Raw genomic sequence first — 18,006 nt, 5'->3', positions numbered from 1 at the left:
GATTCTTCACAAAAAAATACAGTTTTATATCTTTATGTTTGAAGCCTGAAATGTGGCAAAAGGTCGCAAAGTTCAAGGGGGCCGAATACTTTCGCAAGGCACTGTACATAGGCATTATCCTCCGTTTCAATAGTACGTTTGCACTATTACAGCTGACTAACTGAGAGATGGCCAGACAGAGTTTTGTCATTGTCCTCTGTAGATTGGCTCTTTAGAAGTGGAAGAAGAGAACCATCCTACTCAGAGAATTAAACAAATAAATAATTGTAAAACATTAAATAAAGTTATCTGTTTTAGATAAAACTATATGAAATATTTTCTCGTGACACCAAATAATTGCTTAAAACACACTATTTTGCAATGAAGTTCTACAGTAGTCTCAGCAGCACTCTGTCAGGCAGAACTATTGTGTAGCTGCAGGACAGCTTGCTTCTCTCCTCTTCTGGGAACATTGACTTGAATACAAAACCTTGGAGGCTCATAGTTCTCACCCCCTTCCATAGACTTATACAGTAATTACGACAACAAAAGAGAGAGAGAGAGAGAGAGCTAGCTATATTTCGAAGTATATATTTTGTTCACTTTCACTTTCACCTAGTTAGCATCGAATGCAGCTACCAAGTTTAGCCCACTCAAACACCCGGCTCAAATGGAGAGGGATGCTATGTTAGCTAGCTGGCTATGGTAATCCAACACGGGAACTCTTCCAGTCAAGGTTTAACCACCTGGGCCCACCATTGTAACAGCTAAACTGCTTGCTGCTGAGTGTACACACTGTACTACATTTTTATAGCACGTTAACGGGTTCGTTCTAGTAGTTATGTTGACTATGAAGTTAGATGATATGGTGACAATGATGTAGGCTGTGTGCAGAGGTTAGCGGTCATGATATGAAGGTTTGGCTTGGAGAGATTTTTTTCTCCTGGTCACAGACAGCTGATGTGTTGTGCACTGATGTCCACAAGCAAAGGGAAAAGGTGAGAGGAGGAGAGCGTGTAGAGAGGAGAAGTAATTATATATACAACAAGGTATTTGTACGTGGCTGCAATGAAAGTTAACTATGTTTGCGTGCGATCATGGGTGTATTGATTGCGCTTATTCTGTTGGAAAACGTTCCTAAACGGAAGCAAACTAAACTAAACGGGGATAAACATACCTGAATTTGTCCAATAAAACCTCTTGTTTGCAACTATTGGACTAATCATTACTAGATGCAGGCAAGAGTGTGCAAGACGGTATTAAATGTGTCACTGTTTGTCACCTTGATTACAAAATATTCTCTCGACCTGTGCACCTACGTTGTAAACTTTCATTCATAGGCTAGGTTGTAGCAACCTCATGATGGGTACAGGGAACATTTGAGTATCATGTAGTAACCTAAACCTATCAATGTTTCATTGAGCTGGGTGAATGGAATATGAATGTTGTAATAGAAATAAGGCCATGTTCATAATAAAACATTATCATCCGCCCTTAAACGGCACCGACTGCCACTGGTATATACTAGTCATTCTGTCTGTTAGAGTGAGAGGCAGGGGATTGGCTGTCTTAAAACCTGTTACGTCTAGACGTTCCGCTAGTGGAACGTTTCGACACATCCAGTGAAATTGCAGAGCGCGAAATTCAAATTAAATGATTAGAAATATTTAACTTTAAAAAAATCACAAGTGCAATACACCAAAATAAAGCTTAACTTCTTGTTAATCCAGCCACCGTGTCAGTTTTCAAAAAGGCTTCACGGCAAAAGCAAACCATGCGATTATCTGAGGACAGCACCCAACATAAAAACACATGAAAATCATATTTCAGCCAAGCAGGTGTGACAGTAAAGTCAGAAATAACAATATAATTCATGCCTTACCTTTGAAGATATTCTTCTGTTGGCACTCCAATATGTCCCAGAAACATCACAAATGGTCCTTTTGTTCGATAAATTCCTTTTGTATATCCCCAAAATGTCAATTTATTTGGCGCGTTTGATTCAGAAAAACTGGTTCCAACTCGCCCAACATCACAACAAAAGATCTAATAAGTTACCTGTAAACTTTGTCCAAACATTTCAAACAACTTTTGTAATCCATCCTTAGGTATGCTAAAACATAAATAATCGATCAAATTTAAGATGGAATATACTGTGTTCAATAGCGGATAAAATCAAAGTGGAGCGAGCTACAGGTCACTCGCCCCAAATAAGAGTCCACTTGGCTTGACTCTCATTCTGAATAGCCATACTTCTTCATTTCTCAAAGGAAAAACATCAACCAATTTCTAAAGACTGACATCTATAGGAACTGCAACCAAGTGCCTCATAAATCTAGTTCCTCATAGAAAACAAATAGAAAACAAGGTCAACTCAAAGAAAATCGCGGATGGTTTGTCCTCGGGGTTTCGCCTGCCAAATAAGTTCTGTTATACTCACAGACATTATTTTAACAGTTTTAGAACCTTTTTAGAAGAGTGTTTTCCATCCAAATCTACCAATTATATCCTAGCTTCTGGGCCTGAGCAGCAAGCAGTTTACTTTGGGCACGCTTTTCATCCGGATGTGAAAATGGCTGGAATGATGGTCCCCAGGGCTGATTGGCTGTTCTGAGAGAAGGAAGAGGACACCTACTGTATCATCAGTCCTGCTTCTAACAGTGAACTCTGAAGTTAATAAAGTCCTGAATAATCATATTAACTTTCTTATATGTTTGAGATTTTTACACTATCTAAAATATTTGATATATTAATGAACAATCTTTTCAAGTTAACTGAAATAGAACAGTAATAATTACATGCCTACGTGTGATCGGTCGCTTCAACTGCAGTATTGTGCAGCATCAGAGTTGGACTCAAACGTGAAAAGAGATGTCTTTAGACGTTAGCTAATTCCCATTTCCTTCAGTTTGTTTCTAGCTGACATTAGAAAAGTATCAAGTGCATCAACCACAGTGCAAGGACAGACGCTGGGAGACAAGAAGCAAGTACAAAAAAATGGACAGCATCTGTGGGGCTGAGGTTAGGCCTAGGGTTAGAGTTTGGCGAGGGCTTAAGGGTGAGGGCTGGTGGATAGTTAGTTTGAACATGTATAATCCATCTGTAGGGTGAAGCCTTGTGGTCCTCTATGAACCCCACCAAACACCTACAGAACCAGTCAAAAGTTTAGACACACCTACACATTCAAGGGTCTTTATTTTTTACTGTTTTCTACATTGTAGAATAATAGTGAAGACATCAACTATGAAATAACACATATGGAATTTCTACAATGTAGAAAATAGTTAATTTTTTTTTTTTTTACTTGAATGAGTAGGTGTGTCCAAACTTTTGAAGGGTACTGTATCTGAACCCCACTAAACCCAAACACCTATATCATCTCTTCCCACACTCTTTTGGCCTGCAACCCCATTTTGAAATCCAACATTTTGAGACCCACCATGTAAAAACAGTGATGTGATTAAAGTCCAATGTTTACTTTTTAATTGCTGACAGTCTACTAAAAATCCATCTCACAGTAATTTGGACAGTTTTTTTTAATCAGAAGGAAGTATGTTTTGAAGTGACTGAAATGCATTAGATAGGTAGTTCAGAAGATCACCAGGCAATAAAGTTGTATGATCTTCTGTGTAGAAAAGAATGTCATCATGGATGATGCCCCCCCCCCCCCCAATACACAAGTGTTCTTAAGTGTATTATCTTTCAGGGATGGGGTCATAAAATGTTTACTTAAACCATTCAACCATTCAAAAGATAGAGACACATTTGTAGGAAGGAACAGAAACCGCTCTGTTTATTACAACCGCAACTTGCGTCTCCCGGAGGTTCTATGAACCAAGAGCGACTTTGTACATTTTATTTCAGATTTTTTTCTTGTGACCCCATTTTTAAATCAGGGGACAGACACTACATGGGTGCAACCTTTAGACCCATCCGAATCCAAACACCTATTTCCATTTAGATTCAACACAAATATGGTGAATTTCTGTTTTCACACTCCACATAAAACGTCTTTGCCAATTCTGCTTTCTGTAAATAGACATTGTGTTCCAATACCAATCTACCATGCCCCCTACCAATGAAATCCACTTTGATCTCACTCTGAATAAAGAGGTGTTCTCTGATTCACAACCAGACAGAGCAGAATAGATCTACATACAGAATGGCGAGAACCTTCCTACCAGCTCTACTGCTCTATGGATTGAGTAAGTAAGCTACTGTTAAATCTATCATGGAGACAGAGTAAGATTGACTGCATCCATCATGTATAACCAGAATGTTCAGGGCATCACTTCTTCCTGACATGCACTTCTTCTAACATGTACATGTGATATCAATGATTCTAATCATTAATGTAGGACTTAGTGCTTTGTGTTTCAGGTTTGGTCTCTGTTTTTGTTTCTCAGTCTCAGACTATGGAGGTCCGTACTGGGGAACGATCACCTTGCAGTGCTCCAATGTTACAACGGTTGTGGGACACACAGTATGGTTCAAGCAAGTCAACGGATCAGAGCCTGTGTGTCTCATCTATGTACAGTGTGGCTTCAACACCTGATCTTCATAATGGTTTTCAAAGGAACATTCTGAAATGTTCAGCAACAACACCACTATCTTTCTCAAAATCACAAAAGTGTAAATAGGTGACTGTGGCCTGTATGTCTGTGCATTGTATCCACATCGCCACATGTTCTTTGACAACGCAAACATTCAAGGTTAGTTTTCAACTATTTATCTGGCTTTTGATACATTTGAAAATGCTTATCAACCTTGTTAGAAGTTTGTTTCATGACTAAGGCAAACCATTACTGGACATATTTTTTATCATTATATTTTTGAGAAAAAATACTTTTTTATTTTTTACTAATCTCGATGTTAAAGTGCACAACGGATTTGAGGAATTTTTTTTTAAATTTTACCTTTATTTAACCAGGCAAGTCAGTTAAGAACACATTCTTATTTTCAATGACGGCCTGTGAACAGTGGGTTAACTGCCTGTTCAGGGGCAGAACGACAGATTTTGTACCTTGTCAGCTCGGGGGTTTGAACTCACAACCTTCTGGTTACTAGTCCAACGCTCTAACCACTAGGCTACCCTGCCGCCCCCGTAAATACCGTAAATACCAGAGTCATCTAAAGAGAGTGAGTTTCTTTCTTTCTCATGTAGATAAAAAAAAAAGAATAACTAAGAAACAATAAAGCAACAATTTTTTGCGTGTCATTAAAGGACCATCAAGTGATTTAATAAAATGTCATCTAATAGGACATTGTAATGGAACTATCAGTCTAGTAGGAGAGGATGATGATGGAACCATGTACCTCCTTCCCCTGGTTGTGATCCTGGGTGTTGTGACTGCTGTTCTACTGATAGTCATCCTCTTCCTTGTCCTCAAGATCAGATGAGACATAAACAACACAGGTAGGAACCCACATCATGATCATATAGGACCTGTGAACTACACTTCAAATAGGGATGTTTTCACTAGAATGGAGTGTGTCACGAATTCCGCCGAAGTCGGCTCCTCTCCTAGTTCGGGCGGCGTTTGGCGATCAACGTCACCTGCTTTCTAGCCATCACCGCTCCATTTTTCATATATCCATTTGTCTTGTCTCGTTTCCATACACAACTGGATTTCATTTCCCCAATCAATCTACTTGTATCTAACCCTCTGTTTCCCATGTTTTGTGTGTAATTGTTTAATGTTATGTGGTGTTAGTTTACGCGCTTTACTTTTATGTTCCGTTTTTTGAGCGTGTTTGATTTATGTTATGCTCTCCTTTTTGGAACTTTAATAAAAGTGCGCCTGTTCATTATACTCTGCTCTCCTGCACCTGACTTCGCCTCCAATACACCATTGACAGAATGATCCATTAATCCGTTCTCGTCTCTCTTTTATATTATATTCAGGACCTGATTCTCAAAGACAACCACAAAATGATCAGGTAAATACTGCATGATTAAATACTGAAATATAAGCAATTCAGAAACGGAGAAATCTGCAAATCTACAGAACCAAGACCCAGATGCATTGAATTATGCCGCTCTGAATTTCACCTCCAAGAAGAGGAAGCTGGAGAAGAGAAGAGAGAAGGAGCTGGACCCCCATGTAGTGTATGCTGCTACAAGATGATAAAGTGGAGGAGGATGGAAGAGGAAAATTAGTTGTCCATATCTTTGAATAAAAGTTGAAATCTTGCTATATTGTATCTTTGTAGTTATATTAAATGTATTGAAATGTAAATCAGTAAATATTGCTGTAGTGTTTGTGAGTTGTACAACAGGGCCACTGTAGCCCTCTCCAAGTTAGGTCACACAGCTCAGTGGTTCAGGGTGTGGTTAGTGAGGGAGTTAGAAGTAAAAACACAACGGTTTAATGGTCGCAGAGGAGCAGTTGCATCTTTTGGCCTCTCTTAACTTAGATCTCTGTTGTGTGTGTCAGTGATTTGGTAATTTATTTATAGGGTGACCTCGAGGGGCAAAGTACCCAGGAGTAGACAATAGTATTATACTGATCACTTATGAAGACAAATAAAGAGCTAAACCAAAATGGCCTTTGTCATGTTATTCCCCCCTAAGTATTTCCTGTCTTGGCTTTGCACTAATCACAGCCCCCTATTCTGAGAAGCACCTTATAAGGAGAATATGATGGGGTCTGAAGTAGGAGGGGCCAGTGAGGGTACGCATCACTTCCTGTGGTGTGACTGACAGGAAGTAGCAGCTCAGTGTAGAGTGAGACCTGCTGAGGTGAACATCTCTGGGTCTCTCATAGACTAACACTGGGGGATGAAATGTCCCTTATGCTCTCTCAATGTCTCGCCAGATTCAGTCCACCTGCCAACAGATAGTATGGGGAAAATATTTGTGTGTAAGAGTTCTCATTTGGGTCTCGAACTGAAAAAATTTAAGAGCCCTAAAGCATTCAACAAGAGGACAAAGTGCAGATAAAGATTGGCTGTCTCAATAGTTGTCAACTTTCCCTTCATGAAAAAAAATTAAAGTATTGGTAACAATCAAAGGTTTGAAATTAAGCCAACTATCAGAACTCAGGATAAGACCCAGATGCAGACGGCCAGAATCACAGATGTGTATTGACCCAAGCAGGGGGCAGGCAAAAGACAGGTCAAGGGCAGGCCGAGGTCCGCAATCCAGGGCAGTGTCAGAAAGGTACAGAACGGCAGGCAGGCTCGGGGTCAGGGAAGGCAGAGGTTTGTAATCGGGTCAGAGTCGGGCAGGTACAGAGCGGCAGGCAGGCTTGGGGTCAGGCAGGCAGTATGGTCAGAACCGGGGAAACAGAAACTTGAGAAATCAGGAAGAGGGGAAAGAACACTGGTAAGACCTGACTAGACAAACTGGCAACAGACAGAGCACACAGGTATAAATGTACAGGGGATAATGGGGAAGATGGGTGACACCTGGAGGGGGGTGAGGACAAGCACAAAGACAGGGGAAACTAAACAGGGTGTGACACCAACAAATGTATATTATATATTTATTATTATTATATTTATTATATATTATTCAATGCTATTGCGGTTACAACTAATATGAGTATTTATTTGTGGAGGCTTGTGATGAAAATCAAGAGCCAGAAATGCATCTTTTATGCAGTGGTGTGTATATTTACATTATGGATTACTTTAACCCTTCCTTAGGCTGGGTTGGTAGTATTAGCAGCACTAAAGATCATTCACTGTTTCCTTTCCAAACATCAAAAGAGAAATCATTTCAGTAAATGTTTAATTTCTCTCATAAAAAGAAGCAGCTGTATCAAGCAAATATTTGATTGGCTTGATCCAGTAACTGACCTTCTTTATGTTGTCTTCTTGAAAAAGTAATTCCTGAGAAGCTCAGACTATGGTGAGCCAGAGGACACACTTCAAGATTTCAGTCAGCCAATAACATCTCGTTTCAGTGTTCCCTCCTACTGCATGAAAGGTACATGTAAAGTGCCGTCCTATATTAGGTGCACATAAAGTGTCCCACTGTCAGACCCACAGACTATACAGTGCAGAAGGGACTAATGTTACAATGATGAATAGAGAAGTATTTATATTTTACATCAACTTGGGTAAGAGGAAGACATTTTAATTTAGTTCCTTTTTTAATAATTTGAAGTATGTAGTTTGAATTTGATAAGCGAAGTGGATGTTCTCTCTGTAATGGGTAGAAATGGTTTATCCATGTCTTTGTCTTTGATCCATTTTGTTTGTTTGCTTTGACAGTTTCTGCTTTTACCAAACCAAACGTAATCCAACCAACCCCTGTGATGGTTACTGAGCTGGGAGGCACTGTGACTCTCACTTGCTTTTGTCCCAAATTGTCAGTGACCAGGTTTAATTGGTTCAAGCAGAGTTTTGGACAGGAACCCCTTCACATGGCATCATCTCTTTATATTGGCCAAGAGAGTTATTATTCCAACAACTTTATCAAGGACTTTACTGAGACCAAACGTTTGGGTGTGAGGAGAGGAGACTACAGCTATAACTTGACCATATCCAAGACAGAGCCAGGGGACTCAGCTACATACTATTGTTTTACTTCAGCCATCTATGAGTTCACATTTGGAGAGGGAACTGTTTTAATTGTCCACGGTAACCAAACATTTGCATCTTCAATTTCAAAATGTGTGGTGCTGTATATTGGCATGATTGTACAACTGCTTCATCAAATGCTAGTGATGAATACATGGCTTTTCATGTTTTTCACCCACTTAGTCTTACTTTAATTACTCACTCTCTTCAGACTCAGAGTCCAACAGCATGTCTGTGCTCCAGCAGCCTGTGTCTGATTCAGTCCAGCCAGGAGGCTCTGTGACTCTGAACTGTACAATTCACACTGAGAGCTGTGCAGGAGAACACAGTGTCTATTGGTTCAGACATGGCTCAGGAGAATCCCTTCCAGGAATCATTTACACCCATGGAGACAGGAGTGATCAGTGTGAGAAGAGCTCTGAGGCTGGGTCTCCTCCACAGAGCTGTGTCTACAACCTCCCCAAGAGGAACCTCAGCTTCTCTGATGCTGGGACTTACTACTGTGCTGTGGCCTCATGTGGGGAGATTTTGTTCGGGAACGGGACCAAGCTGGACATTGACCGTACGTGATACTTCTGACATTCTGTTTTATAATAATCTATATAATCACATTTCTTTAGATTGCAAGCAAGGTAACATTCGTATACTTTTGTTTTTCTATATCATTCAGACATCTTTGTATTTCTATATCATTCAGATATCATTGTTTTTCTATATCCTTCAGATATCATTGTATATGAGAAAATAAAATATGACTCAGATCAAGCCGAGTCTTGTTGGTGTCTCTAACATTGTCATAGCTTTATCCCTCAGTGTCTCAGTGTCTCCATCCCTATTTGATATTTCACAGATGGTTGTAAGGAGGACCATCTTCTGTTCATGTATTGCCTTGGCGTAGTGTTGGGTCTGTGTGTCCTCCTCATCATTGTCCTTACTTGTGTTTTGTACAAGATGAGCAAGTGCATAGGTAAGCAACAATATTGTGCAAGATCCAGTATGCTTCTCAATTGTTGGTACAGTTACATTAGTTGAAATGTTTTGGTCAAAATTGGTCATAAACGCTCTTCATTGTATTATGATAATGATTATATTGATTATTTGTGTTTTATTAAAAGGAACCCAACTTCAGCCAAGTACTCCTGCAGTCCCCAGTCATTATAACCAGGTAACCTGACCTCACACTTGTTTAGTTGTTGCTGAATCAATGCATTTTTCCTTCAATCTATATTTGAAAAAAATGCATTTTATTAGTGGATTGTTTCACTATACCACAATATTTAGTACAATACCAAATATTTAGATTTTAATATTTGTTATTCCTCTCAGGATCAAGAGCCTGTTACTCTCCATTACGCCGCTCTGAACGTCGTCCACAAGAAACCAAATGCCGGGAGACAGAGGAGCGCCATGGAGACAGACACTGTGTTCTCTAGTGTGAGATACAAAAACATGGACTGAAATGTCAACCTGTCCTCTTTAGTAACTTGCATTGATTCTGTGTTTTCTACACTGTATGTTTGACTGTGGCTTTTTCATTGTAAGTTACAATTTCTTACAGCTCAATTTTATATTGATACTGATGTTCAATTTTGATAAATTAAAACATTAAACTGCTTTCATATAAAGGTATTGTTTGATTTTCTCTTTCCTTAAATATGTACAACATTTTCACCCACAGATTCAGTGTGCAACAACCATATCAAGCCTATGCTCAATGTAAAACATAAGGTTGGTTGCATAATAACTGTAAATATGTATCTATTGCTGGCGTTTTAGCCTCTCAAACTGTCTTCTTTTAGCTGTATCCTGTATCACAGATCTCTGTGGTGTTCTGACTGCCCTGAATAGATGTTCCACTCACGTAAACTCAACTCTAACCCCCAGAAATGACCATCAGTCCTCACCACACTCTCTTTTCACACACTCTCAAAACCACCAACATCCATGTCACTAAGAGCCCAACTCTCTCTCTCTCCATAACAAAAGACTGAACTAAAAATGGACTTCTTAGCTAAATATACTTTGAACAGAATTGATATGGTTACGAGACTGATTTCAATTTTGACAATATTCACTTTGTAACAGAAGTTTTCACAAACTATTGACAAAATGTGAATATGTATAAGTGCACCTTGCAGAACTGCAATCCGTTTCTTTTTCAACAGGGAGCAGCAGTGAACGTGGAAGTCCCCATTACTGTCTCAACAGTAGAGTTGGCAGCAACTTGTAGAAGGGTTCAAAATGTCCACTAATTGGATGAAGTATCATTTACAACTTCACTTTCTGTGATAGTTCATGTGTGTAGCCGGAATAGCAGTCAAACAAATGCCAAAAAAGACAGTGTGTGGCTATGAAGAATCTATATCAAGATAATATAGTTGTTACATGCTTATTACACATTTCTAACATGTTAGAAATCATTTCCAGCATCTTTAAATAGCAGCCACCAAACAGGCCAAACAGTCATCATCCCTGGATCAACATAGTTATAATAAAGTGTAGCTTAGTAACAAGGAGCAACAATCACTCAAAATGAAAGCGGTAGTAGAGAACTGTATGATGAAGACAATGACTCGTGCTAGGGTGTGTCATTTTTTAAATATTTTTTTAAAAAGTCAGTAATGTCTTGAACTAGTTTTAGATGTGTTGATAGCATGACACTCACATCCCCCCCACACACATCTAACAAGTTCACAGGTACTTGCAGTGTTCTCTAAGTACGAGGCTATATCTATTCTTTGGTCAGGCCTGTTGGCCTTGTACACACAGGACCCTCCTACCTGCTCTCTGTGTCTCTGTGGTTTTCAGCAGGATGTCTATTCTGGTGTCAGTCAGTTGTTTTCACATTTGTTATTGTTGTTCATGTTTCTACTGACAGCTTACAGTCACAGCAAACCAGTTCTTTATAAACTTACTTGGATATATATAGTTATCTGAAATCAGTTTCAAACCACAAAGAACTGCTAATGAACTCTCCAAGTTAAGCATCTCATGTTATAATACGGAACCATCTATACTATATATATATCTGCTCAGGGGGAGGGGCCATTTTAGGATGATGTCATGGGAGAACTAGTACATTCTCAATCAGACAAGTGTTCTAGGACTACTGCAGGGTTCTCTGTAAGGAGACCAATAGAGGAGGATCCTCCTTCTGATAGATTGCCTCCTATAAGAACCACACTAAGCAGACAGTGATACAGAGTGGATAAAGTGTGTCATGTGAATTGGTTATATTAGACATGTTCAACAAGACATGTTCAATATATAACAGTCCAATCAGTGATGCACACTCAGGTATTACAATTCAGATAATGCATGTTTCTGTGAATGATAGGGAATGAGACTGACATACAAACAACTGTATATATACATTTTCTATTGTATTATTGACTGAATGCTTGTTTATTACATGTGTAACTCTGTGTTGTTGTTTGTGTCGCACTGCTTTGCTTTTTCTAGGCCAGGTCACAGTTGTAAATGAGAACTTGTTCTCAACTAGCCTACCTGGTTAAATAAAGGTGAAATAAATGATCACATATACACTCTCACTGCTCTACCCCTGTTCACTCTTATACATTTACATGTTAGTAATTTAGAAGACGCTCCTATGCAGAGCAACTTATTGGAGAAAGTAGGGTTAAGCGCCTTGCTCTAGGTCACATCCACAGATTTTTCACTTTGTTGGCTCAGCAATTCGAACCTGCAACCTTTTGGTTACTGGCTCATTGCTTTTAACCACTAGACAAGACACGTTCAACATATTACAGCCCTCCTATGGGTCATCTGGAGTACTGTAACTGTTGATAATAATAATAGTTTTCTTTCAAATACTTTAGGCACACTTGGTTTTGCTTGCCTTCTGCAATGGAGGCAAGATAAATCAAGTGTAACTAAAGTAAGATTGAGAAAACAAATAGCCTACTATTTTGACCCAAGGCTGTCCAGAGAGGTGAGAAAACAAAAGCCCTACTATTGTGACGCAGGTGAGAAAACAAAGCCTACTATTTTGACCCAGGGCTGTCCAGAGAGGTGAGAAAACCACAAACCACCAGACGAGTAAAACCTTAATTTACTTGCATTCTACAGCTTCCTGTGTCTCAGTGAGTCCAGCCAGTAGACGGTGTGACTCTGTATGGTGCAATAGACCACAAGACCATGGTCGTCTGAATGAGAAGTCATCAAAGAAGATTGGGTCCAGTTCAACCAATCACCCACTAGCACTTTGTTGTACACTTGGGTAGACTTTGTCCACTCAATATTTTATATTCAAAGATGGTGTCACTGTTTACAATATTTCTAATTCTCAAACAAATCGGTAAGTTATCTAACTTTACCAAGGACTTCACTGGGACTAAATGTCTGAGTGTGAAGAGAGGAGTTGACAGCTTTAACCTGACCATCTCTAAGACACATTTAGGGGACTGAGCTACGTACTAATGTGCTGCTATTGAAGTGGGCCAAGTCACATTTGGAGGAGCTGTTTTGATTGACAAAGGTAACCTAACTTACTTCTTTATTTTAGATTTTCATTTTATATCCATGAAATTCTAAATATACATTACAAATTGTCAATAGATACATCTAGCAGGACAAAACCATTTACACATCATAATCTTAATTTTCACTCTTTTCAGATTCCAACAGCATGTCTGTTGTACAGCAGCCTTTGTCTGAGTCAGTCCAGCCAGGAAACTCTGTGACTTTGAACTGTACAATACACACTGAGACCTGCGCAGGAGAACACAGTGTCTATTGGTTCAGACATGGATCAGGAGAATCCCATCCAGGAGTCATTTACAGAATATCCCCACTAGGAACCTTCGCCTCTCTGATGCTTGGATTTGCTACTGTGCTGTGGCCTCTTGGGGAGATACTGTTTGGGAATGGGACCAAGTGGGACATTGAAGGTAATCTTGACAATCTGGACCCTCTATTTCTGAAACTATCTGCCACCATTGTCGCAACCCCTATTACCAGCCTGTTCAACCTCTCTTTCATCTCGTCTGAGATCCCCAAGGATTGGAAAGCTGCCGCAGTCATCCCCCTCTTCAAAGGGGGAGACACCCTGGACCCAAACTGTTACAGACCTATATCCATCCTGCCCTGCCTATCTAAGGTCTTCGAAAGCCAAGTCAACAAACAGGTCACTGACCATCTCGAATCCCACCGTACCTTCTCCGCTGTGCAATCTGGTTTCCGAGCCGGTCATGGGTGCACCTCAGCCACACTCAAGGTACTAAATGACATCATAACCGCCATCGATAAAAGACAGTACTGTGCAGACGTCTTCATCGACCTTGCCAAGGCTTTCGACTCTGTCAATCACCATATTCTTATCGGCAGACTCAGTAGCCTCGGTTTTTCGGATGACTGCCTTGCCTGGTTCACCAATTACTTTGCAGACAGAGTTCAGTGTGTCAAATCGGAGGGCATGCTGTCCGGTCCTCTGGCAGTCTCTATGGGGGTGCCACAGGGTTCAATTCTCGGGCCGACTCTTTTCTCTGTGTATATCAATGATGTTGCTCTTGCTGCGGGCGATTCCCTGATCCACCTCTACGCAGACGACACCATTCTATATACTTTCGGCCCGTCTTTGGACACTGTGCTATCTAACCTCCAAACAAGCTTCAATGCCATACAACACTCCTTCCGTGGCCTCCAACTGCTCTTAAACGCTAGTAAAACCAAATGCATGCTTTTCAACCGGTCGCTGCCTGCACCTGCATGCCCGACTAGCATCACCACCCTGGATGGTTCCGACCTAGAATATGTGGACGTCTATAAGTACCTAGGTGTCTGGCTAGACTGCAAACTCTCCTTCCAGACTCATATCAAACATCTCCAATCGAAAATCAAATCAAGAGTCGGCTTTCTATTCCGCAACAAAGCCTCCTTCACTCAAGCCGCCAAGCTTACCCTAGTAAAACTGACTATCCTACCGATCCTCGACTTCGGCGATGTCATCTACAAAATGGCTTCCAACACTCTACTCAGCAAACTGGATGCAGTCTATCACAGTGCCATCCGTTTTGTCACTAAAGCACCTTATACCACCCACCACTGCGACTTGTATGCTCTAGTCGGCTGGCCCTCGCTACATATTCGTCGCCAGACCCACTGGCTCCAGGTCATCTACAAGTCTATGCTAGGTAAAGCTCCGCCTTATCTCAGCTCACTGGTCACGATGGCAACACCCATCCGTAGCACGCGCTCCAGCAGGTGTATCTCACTGATCATCCCTAAAGCCAACACCTCATTTGGCCGCCTTTCGTTCCAGTACTCTGCTGCCTGTGACTGGAACGAATTGCAAAAATCGCTGAAGTTGGAGACTTTTATCTCCCTCACCAACTTCAAACATCAGCTATCTGAGCAGCTAACCGATCGCTGCAGCTGTACATAGTCTATTGGTAAATAGCCCACCCTTTTCACCTACCTCATCCCCATACTGTTTTTATTTATTTACTTTTCTGCTCTTCTGCACACCAATATCTCTACCTGTACATGACCATCTGATCTTTTATCACTCCAGTGTTAATCTGCAAAATTGTAATTATTTGCCTACCTCCTCATGCCTTTTGCACACATTGTATATAGACCCCCCCTTTGTTTTCTACTGTGTTATTGACTTGTTAATTGTTTACTCCATGTGTAACTCTTTGTTGTATGCTCACACTGCTATGCTTTATCTTGGCCAGGTCGCAGTTGCAAATGAGAACTTGTTCTCAACTAGCCTACCTGGTTAAATAAAGGTGAAAAAAAAAATATAAAAAAAAAAAAAAATGTGGTGATATGGCTTGCTTCTTTGTATATATTTTACAAATCTACTGTGTAGAATATACATTTACTTGCTATTCTGAGCGTCCTCTATCAATGTTTGAATGTCCACAGGCCATAGGGCAGACCCTCTTCTCTTGGTGTACTGCCTGGATGTAAGATTGGCTTTCTTGTTAACTTCTCTGGGATATGTGGGACGCTAGCGTCAGGGAGCCAAATTCAAAACAGAAATCTCATAATTACAATTCCTCAAACATACAAGTATTATACACCATTTTAAAGCTAAACTTCTTGTTAATCCAGCCACAGTGTCTGATTTCAAAAAGGGTTTGCGATTATGTTAGGTCAGAACCTAGCGATAGAAAAACATACGTACAGCCATTTTCCAAAGAAGGAGAGGTGTCACAAAAGACAGAAATAGCGTTAAAATTAATCACTAACCATTGATGATCTTCACCGGATGGCACTCCCAGGACTCCATGTTAGACAATAAATGTGTGTTTTGTTCGATAAAGTTCATCTTTATGTCCAAAAAAATCATTTGAAATTGGTGTGTTATATTCAGAAATCAAACAAACATCTGGTAAAAGTGCAGAGAGCCACATCAAATTACAGGAATACTCATCATAAACTTTGTTAAAAGATACAAGTGTTAAACACACTATTAAAGATACACTTCTCCTTAATGCAACCACTGTGTCAGATTGCAAAAAGGCTTTACGGCGAAAGCACACCTTGTGATTATGTTAGGTCCGCACCTAGCCACAGAAAAACATACAGCCATTTTCCAAAGAAGGAGAGGTGTCACAAAACTCAGAAATAGTGTTATAAATATTCACTTACCTTTGATGATCTTCATCAGAATGCACTCCCAGGAATCCCAGTTCCACAATAAATGTTTGTTTTGTTCGATAAAGTCCATAATTTATGTCCAAATACCTCCTTTTTGTTCGCGCATTTAGCCCAGTAATCCAAATTCACAATGCGCGAGCACTTAGTTCAGACAAAAAGTCCAAAAAGTTCTATTACAGTTCTTAGAAACATGTCAAACGATGTATAGAATCAATCTTTAGGATATTTTTAACATAAATCTTCAATAATGTTTCAACCGGACAATTCCTTTGTCTTTAAAAGAACGGACCTCGCTATCACGGCCGAGCGCATGACTTAGCTCATAGCATTCTGCCAGACCCTGTTACGGTTTTCTAGGTGTGGTGAAGGAGAGTCGGACCAAAACGCAGCGTGTAGATTGCGATCCATTTTTTATCAAACAAAAGTAAACACGAAATAACACAAACACTACAAAACAATAAACGTAATGTGAAAACCGAAACAGCCTATACTTGTCAACTAACACAGCGACAGGAACAAAGACACTAAGGACAGATAGGACAATCACCCACGACAAACTCAAAGAATATGGCTGCCTAAATATGGTTCCCAATCAGAGACAATGATAAACACCTGCCTCTAATTGAGAACCACTCCAGACAGCCATAGACTTTGCTAGATAACCCACTACGCTACAATCCCAATACTAACACCAAAACCCCAAGACAAAACACACCCCAATACAAAAACCCCATGCCACACCCTGGCCTGACCAAATACATAAAGATAAACACAAAATACTTTGACCAGGGCGTGACAGACCCCTTAGTCAAACAGCTATTATTCGCTCCCCCTTCATAGAAGAAGCCTGAAACAAAGTTTGAAATACTGTTGACATCTAGTGGAAGCCTTAGAAAGTGCAATATGACCCCATAGACACTGTATATTGGATAGGCAATCACTTTAAAAAAAACTACAAACCTCAGATTTCCTACTTCCTGGTTGGATATTTTCTCATGTTTTTGCCTGCCATATGAGTTCTGTGTTACTCACAGACTTAATTCAAACAGTTTTAGAAACGTCAGAGTGTTTTCAATCCAAATCTAATCTAACTAATTATATGCATATTCTAGCTTCTGGGCCTGAGTAGCAGGCAGTTTACTGTGGGCACCTTATTCATCCAAGCTACTCAATACTGCCCCCCAGTCCCAAAGAAGTTAATCCTGATCATTGTCCTTGCTTGCATCATGTACAGGATGTACCAGAGAAAGTGTCTGCAGTGCAGAGGTAAGTGACAACCTTTTAGAAGTTGCTCTTCTTTAACATTACCGTCTACAGATGTATCTGCATGGGAAGAAGGAGTTGCATCTTTATCTTTGAGGTGTTTCTTTTCAGGATCCGTCTCTCTGACACCATGTCCAGCAGTCTCTTCTACAGATGCAGAGGTAAGTAGAATTCCTTACATTTTGTATGACCATAAAAATATGTTTGGAAATGTTTATGTTAAATAATAACATATGGTATTATTTCCCCCTCCCACCTTTATAATTGTTTCTCACAGAACCAAGATGGATACAGTCTCCATTACGTAGCTCTGAATCTGAGCAACAAGAAGAACAGGTCTAGAAGACAGAGGTCACATGGAGACAGTGGTGTATGCTGGGATCAGACAGTAGAACTGGATGAATGAAACAGTCCAATGAATTCTCTTTTTATCAACTCCCACTTTATTAGTGATGTATTACAGCTTTAATTTGAAGTGTTAAACCGTTCTCATGCCACTAACATGCCCTCAAACAAACAGCAACATATTTACAGTTACTCTGCGGTCTTGAATGAACACAAGATGAGGATGTATCTACACTTTGTTAGAGCCTGCTGGCTTTGTAC

At 40.1% G+C, this 18,006-nt stretch overlaps 1 protein-coding gene and 1 long non-coding RNA gene across 2 annotated transcripts; both read left to right on the top strand.

The window, feature by feature from the left end:
* The first annotated feature begins 4,997 nt into the window (after positions 1-4,997).
* LOC116375290 (uncharacterized) lies at positions 4,998-6,173 on the top strand. The gene is made up of 2 exons (XR_004211048.1): positions 4,998-5,395; positions 5,885-6,173. It is a non-coding gene; the product is annotated as an uncharacterized LOC116375290 (long non-coding RNA).
* A 1,775-nt stretch (positions 6,174-7,948) lies between these two features.
* On the top strand, positions 7,949-10,134 carry LOC109879323 (uncharacterized). The gene is made up of 6 exons (XM_031832276.1): positions 7,949-8,045; positions 8,200-8,568; positions 8,720-9,070; positions 9,359-9,475; positions 9,624-9,673; positions 9,835-10,134. Exons 1-6 carry the CDS (start codon positions 8,006-8,008, stop codon positions 9,964-9,966), a joined length of 1,059 nt encoding a protein of 352 aa, XP_031688136.1. The 5' UTR covers positions 7,949-8,005; the 3' UTR covers positions 9,967-10,134.
* The last annotated feature ends 7,872 nt before the right edge of the window (positions 10,135-18,006 follow it).

This window comes from Oncorhynchus kisutch, linkage group LG9 (assembly GCF_002021735.2).
Source record: "Oncorhynchus kisutch isolate 150728-3 linkage group LG9, Okis_V2, whole genome shotgun sequence".
NCBI classification, from domain to species: Eukaryota; Metazoa; Chordata; class Actinopteri; order Salmoniformes; family Salmonidae; genus Oncorhynchus; species Oncorhynchus kisutch.
This window is presented reverse-complemented; position numbering and strand designations above follow the sequence as displayed.

What these genes read in the sequence shown, in the direction of transcription:
- LOC109879323 (XM_031832276.1), top strand. Translation starts at nt 8,006, where the DNA reads ATGATGAATAGAGAAGTATTTATATTTTACATCAACTTGG. An exon ending in AACTGTTTTAATTGTCCACG is followed by an intron (nt 8,569 to 8,719) that starts GTAACCAAACAT and finishes CACTCTCTTCAG; the next exon opens with ACTCAGAGTCCAACAGCATG. An exon ending in TCCCCAGTCATTATAACCAG is followed by an intron (nt 9,674 to 9,834) that starts GTAACCTGACCT and finishes TATTCCTCTCAG; the next exon opens with GATCAAGAGCCTGTTACTCT.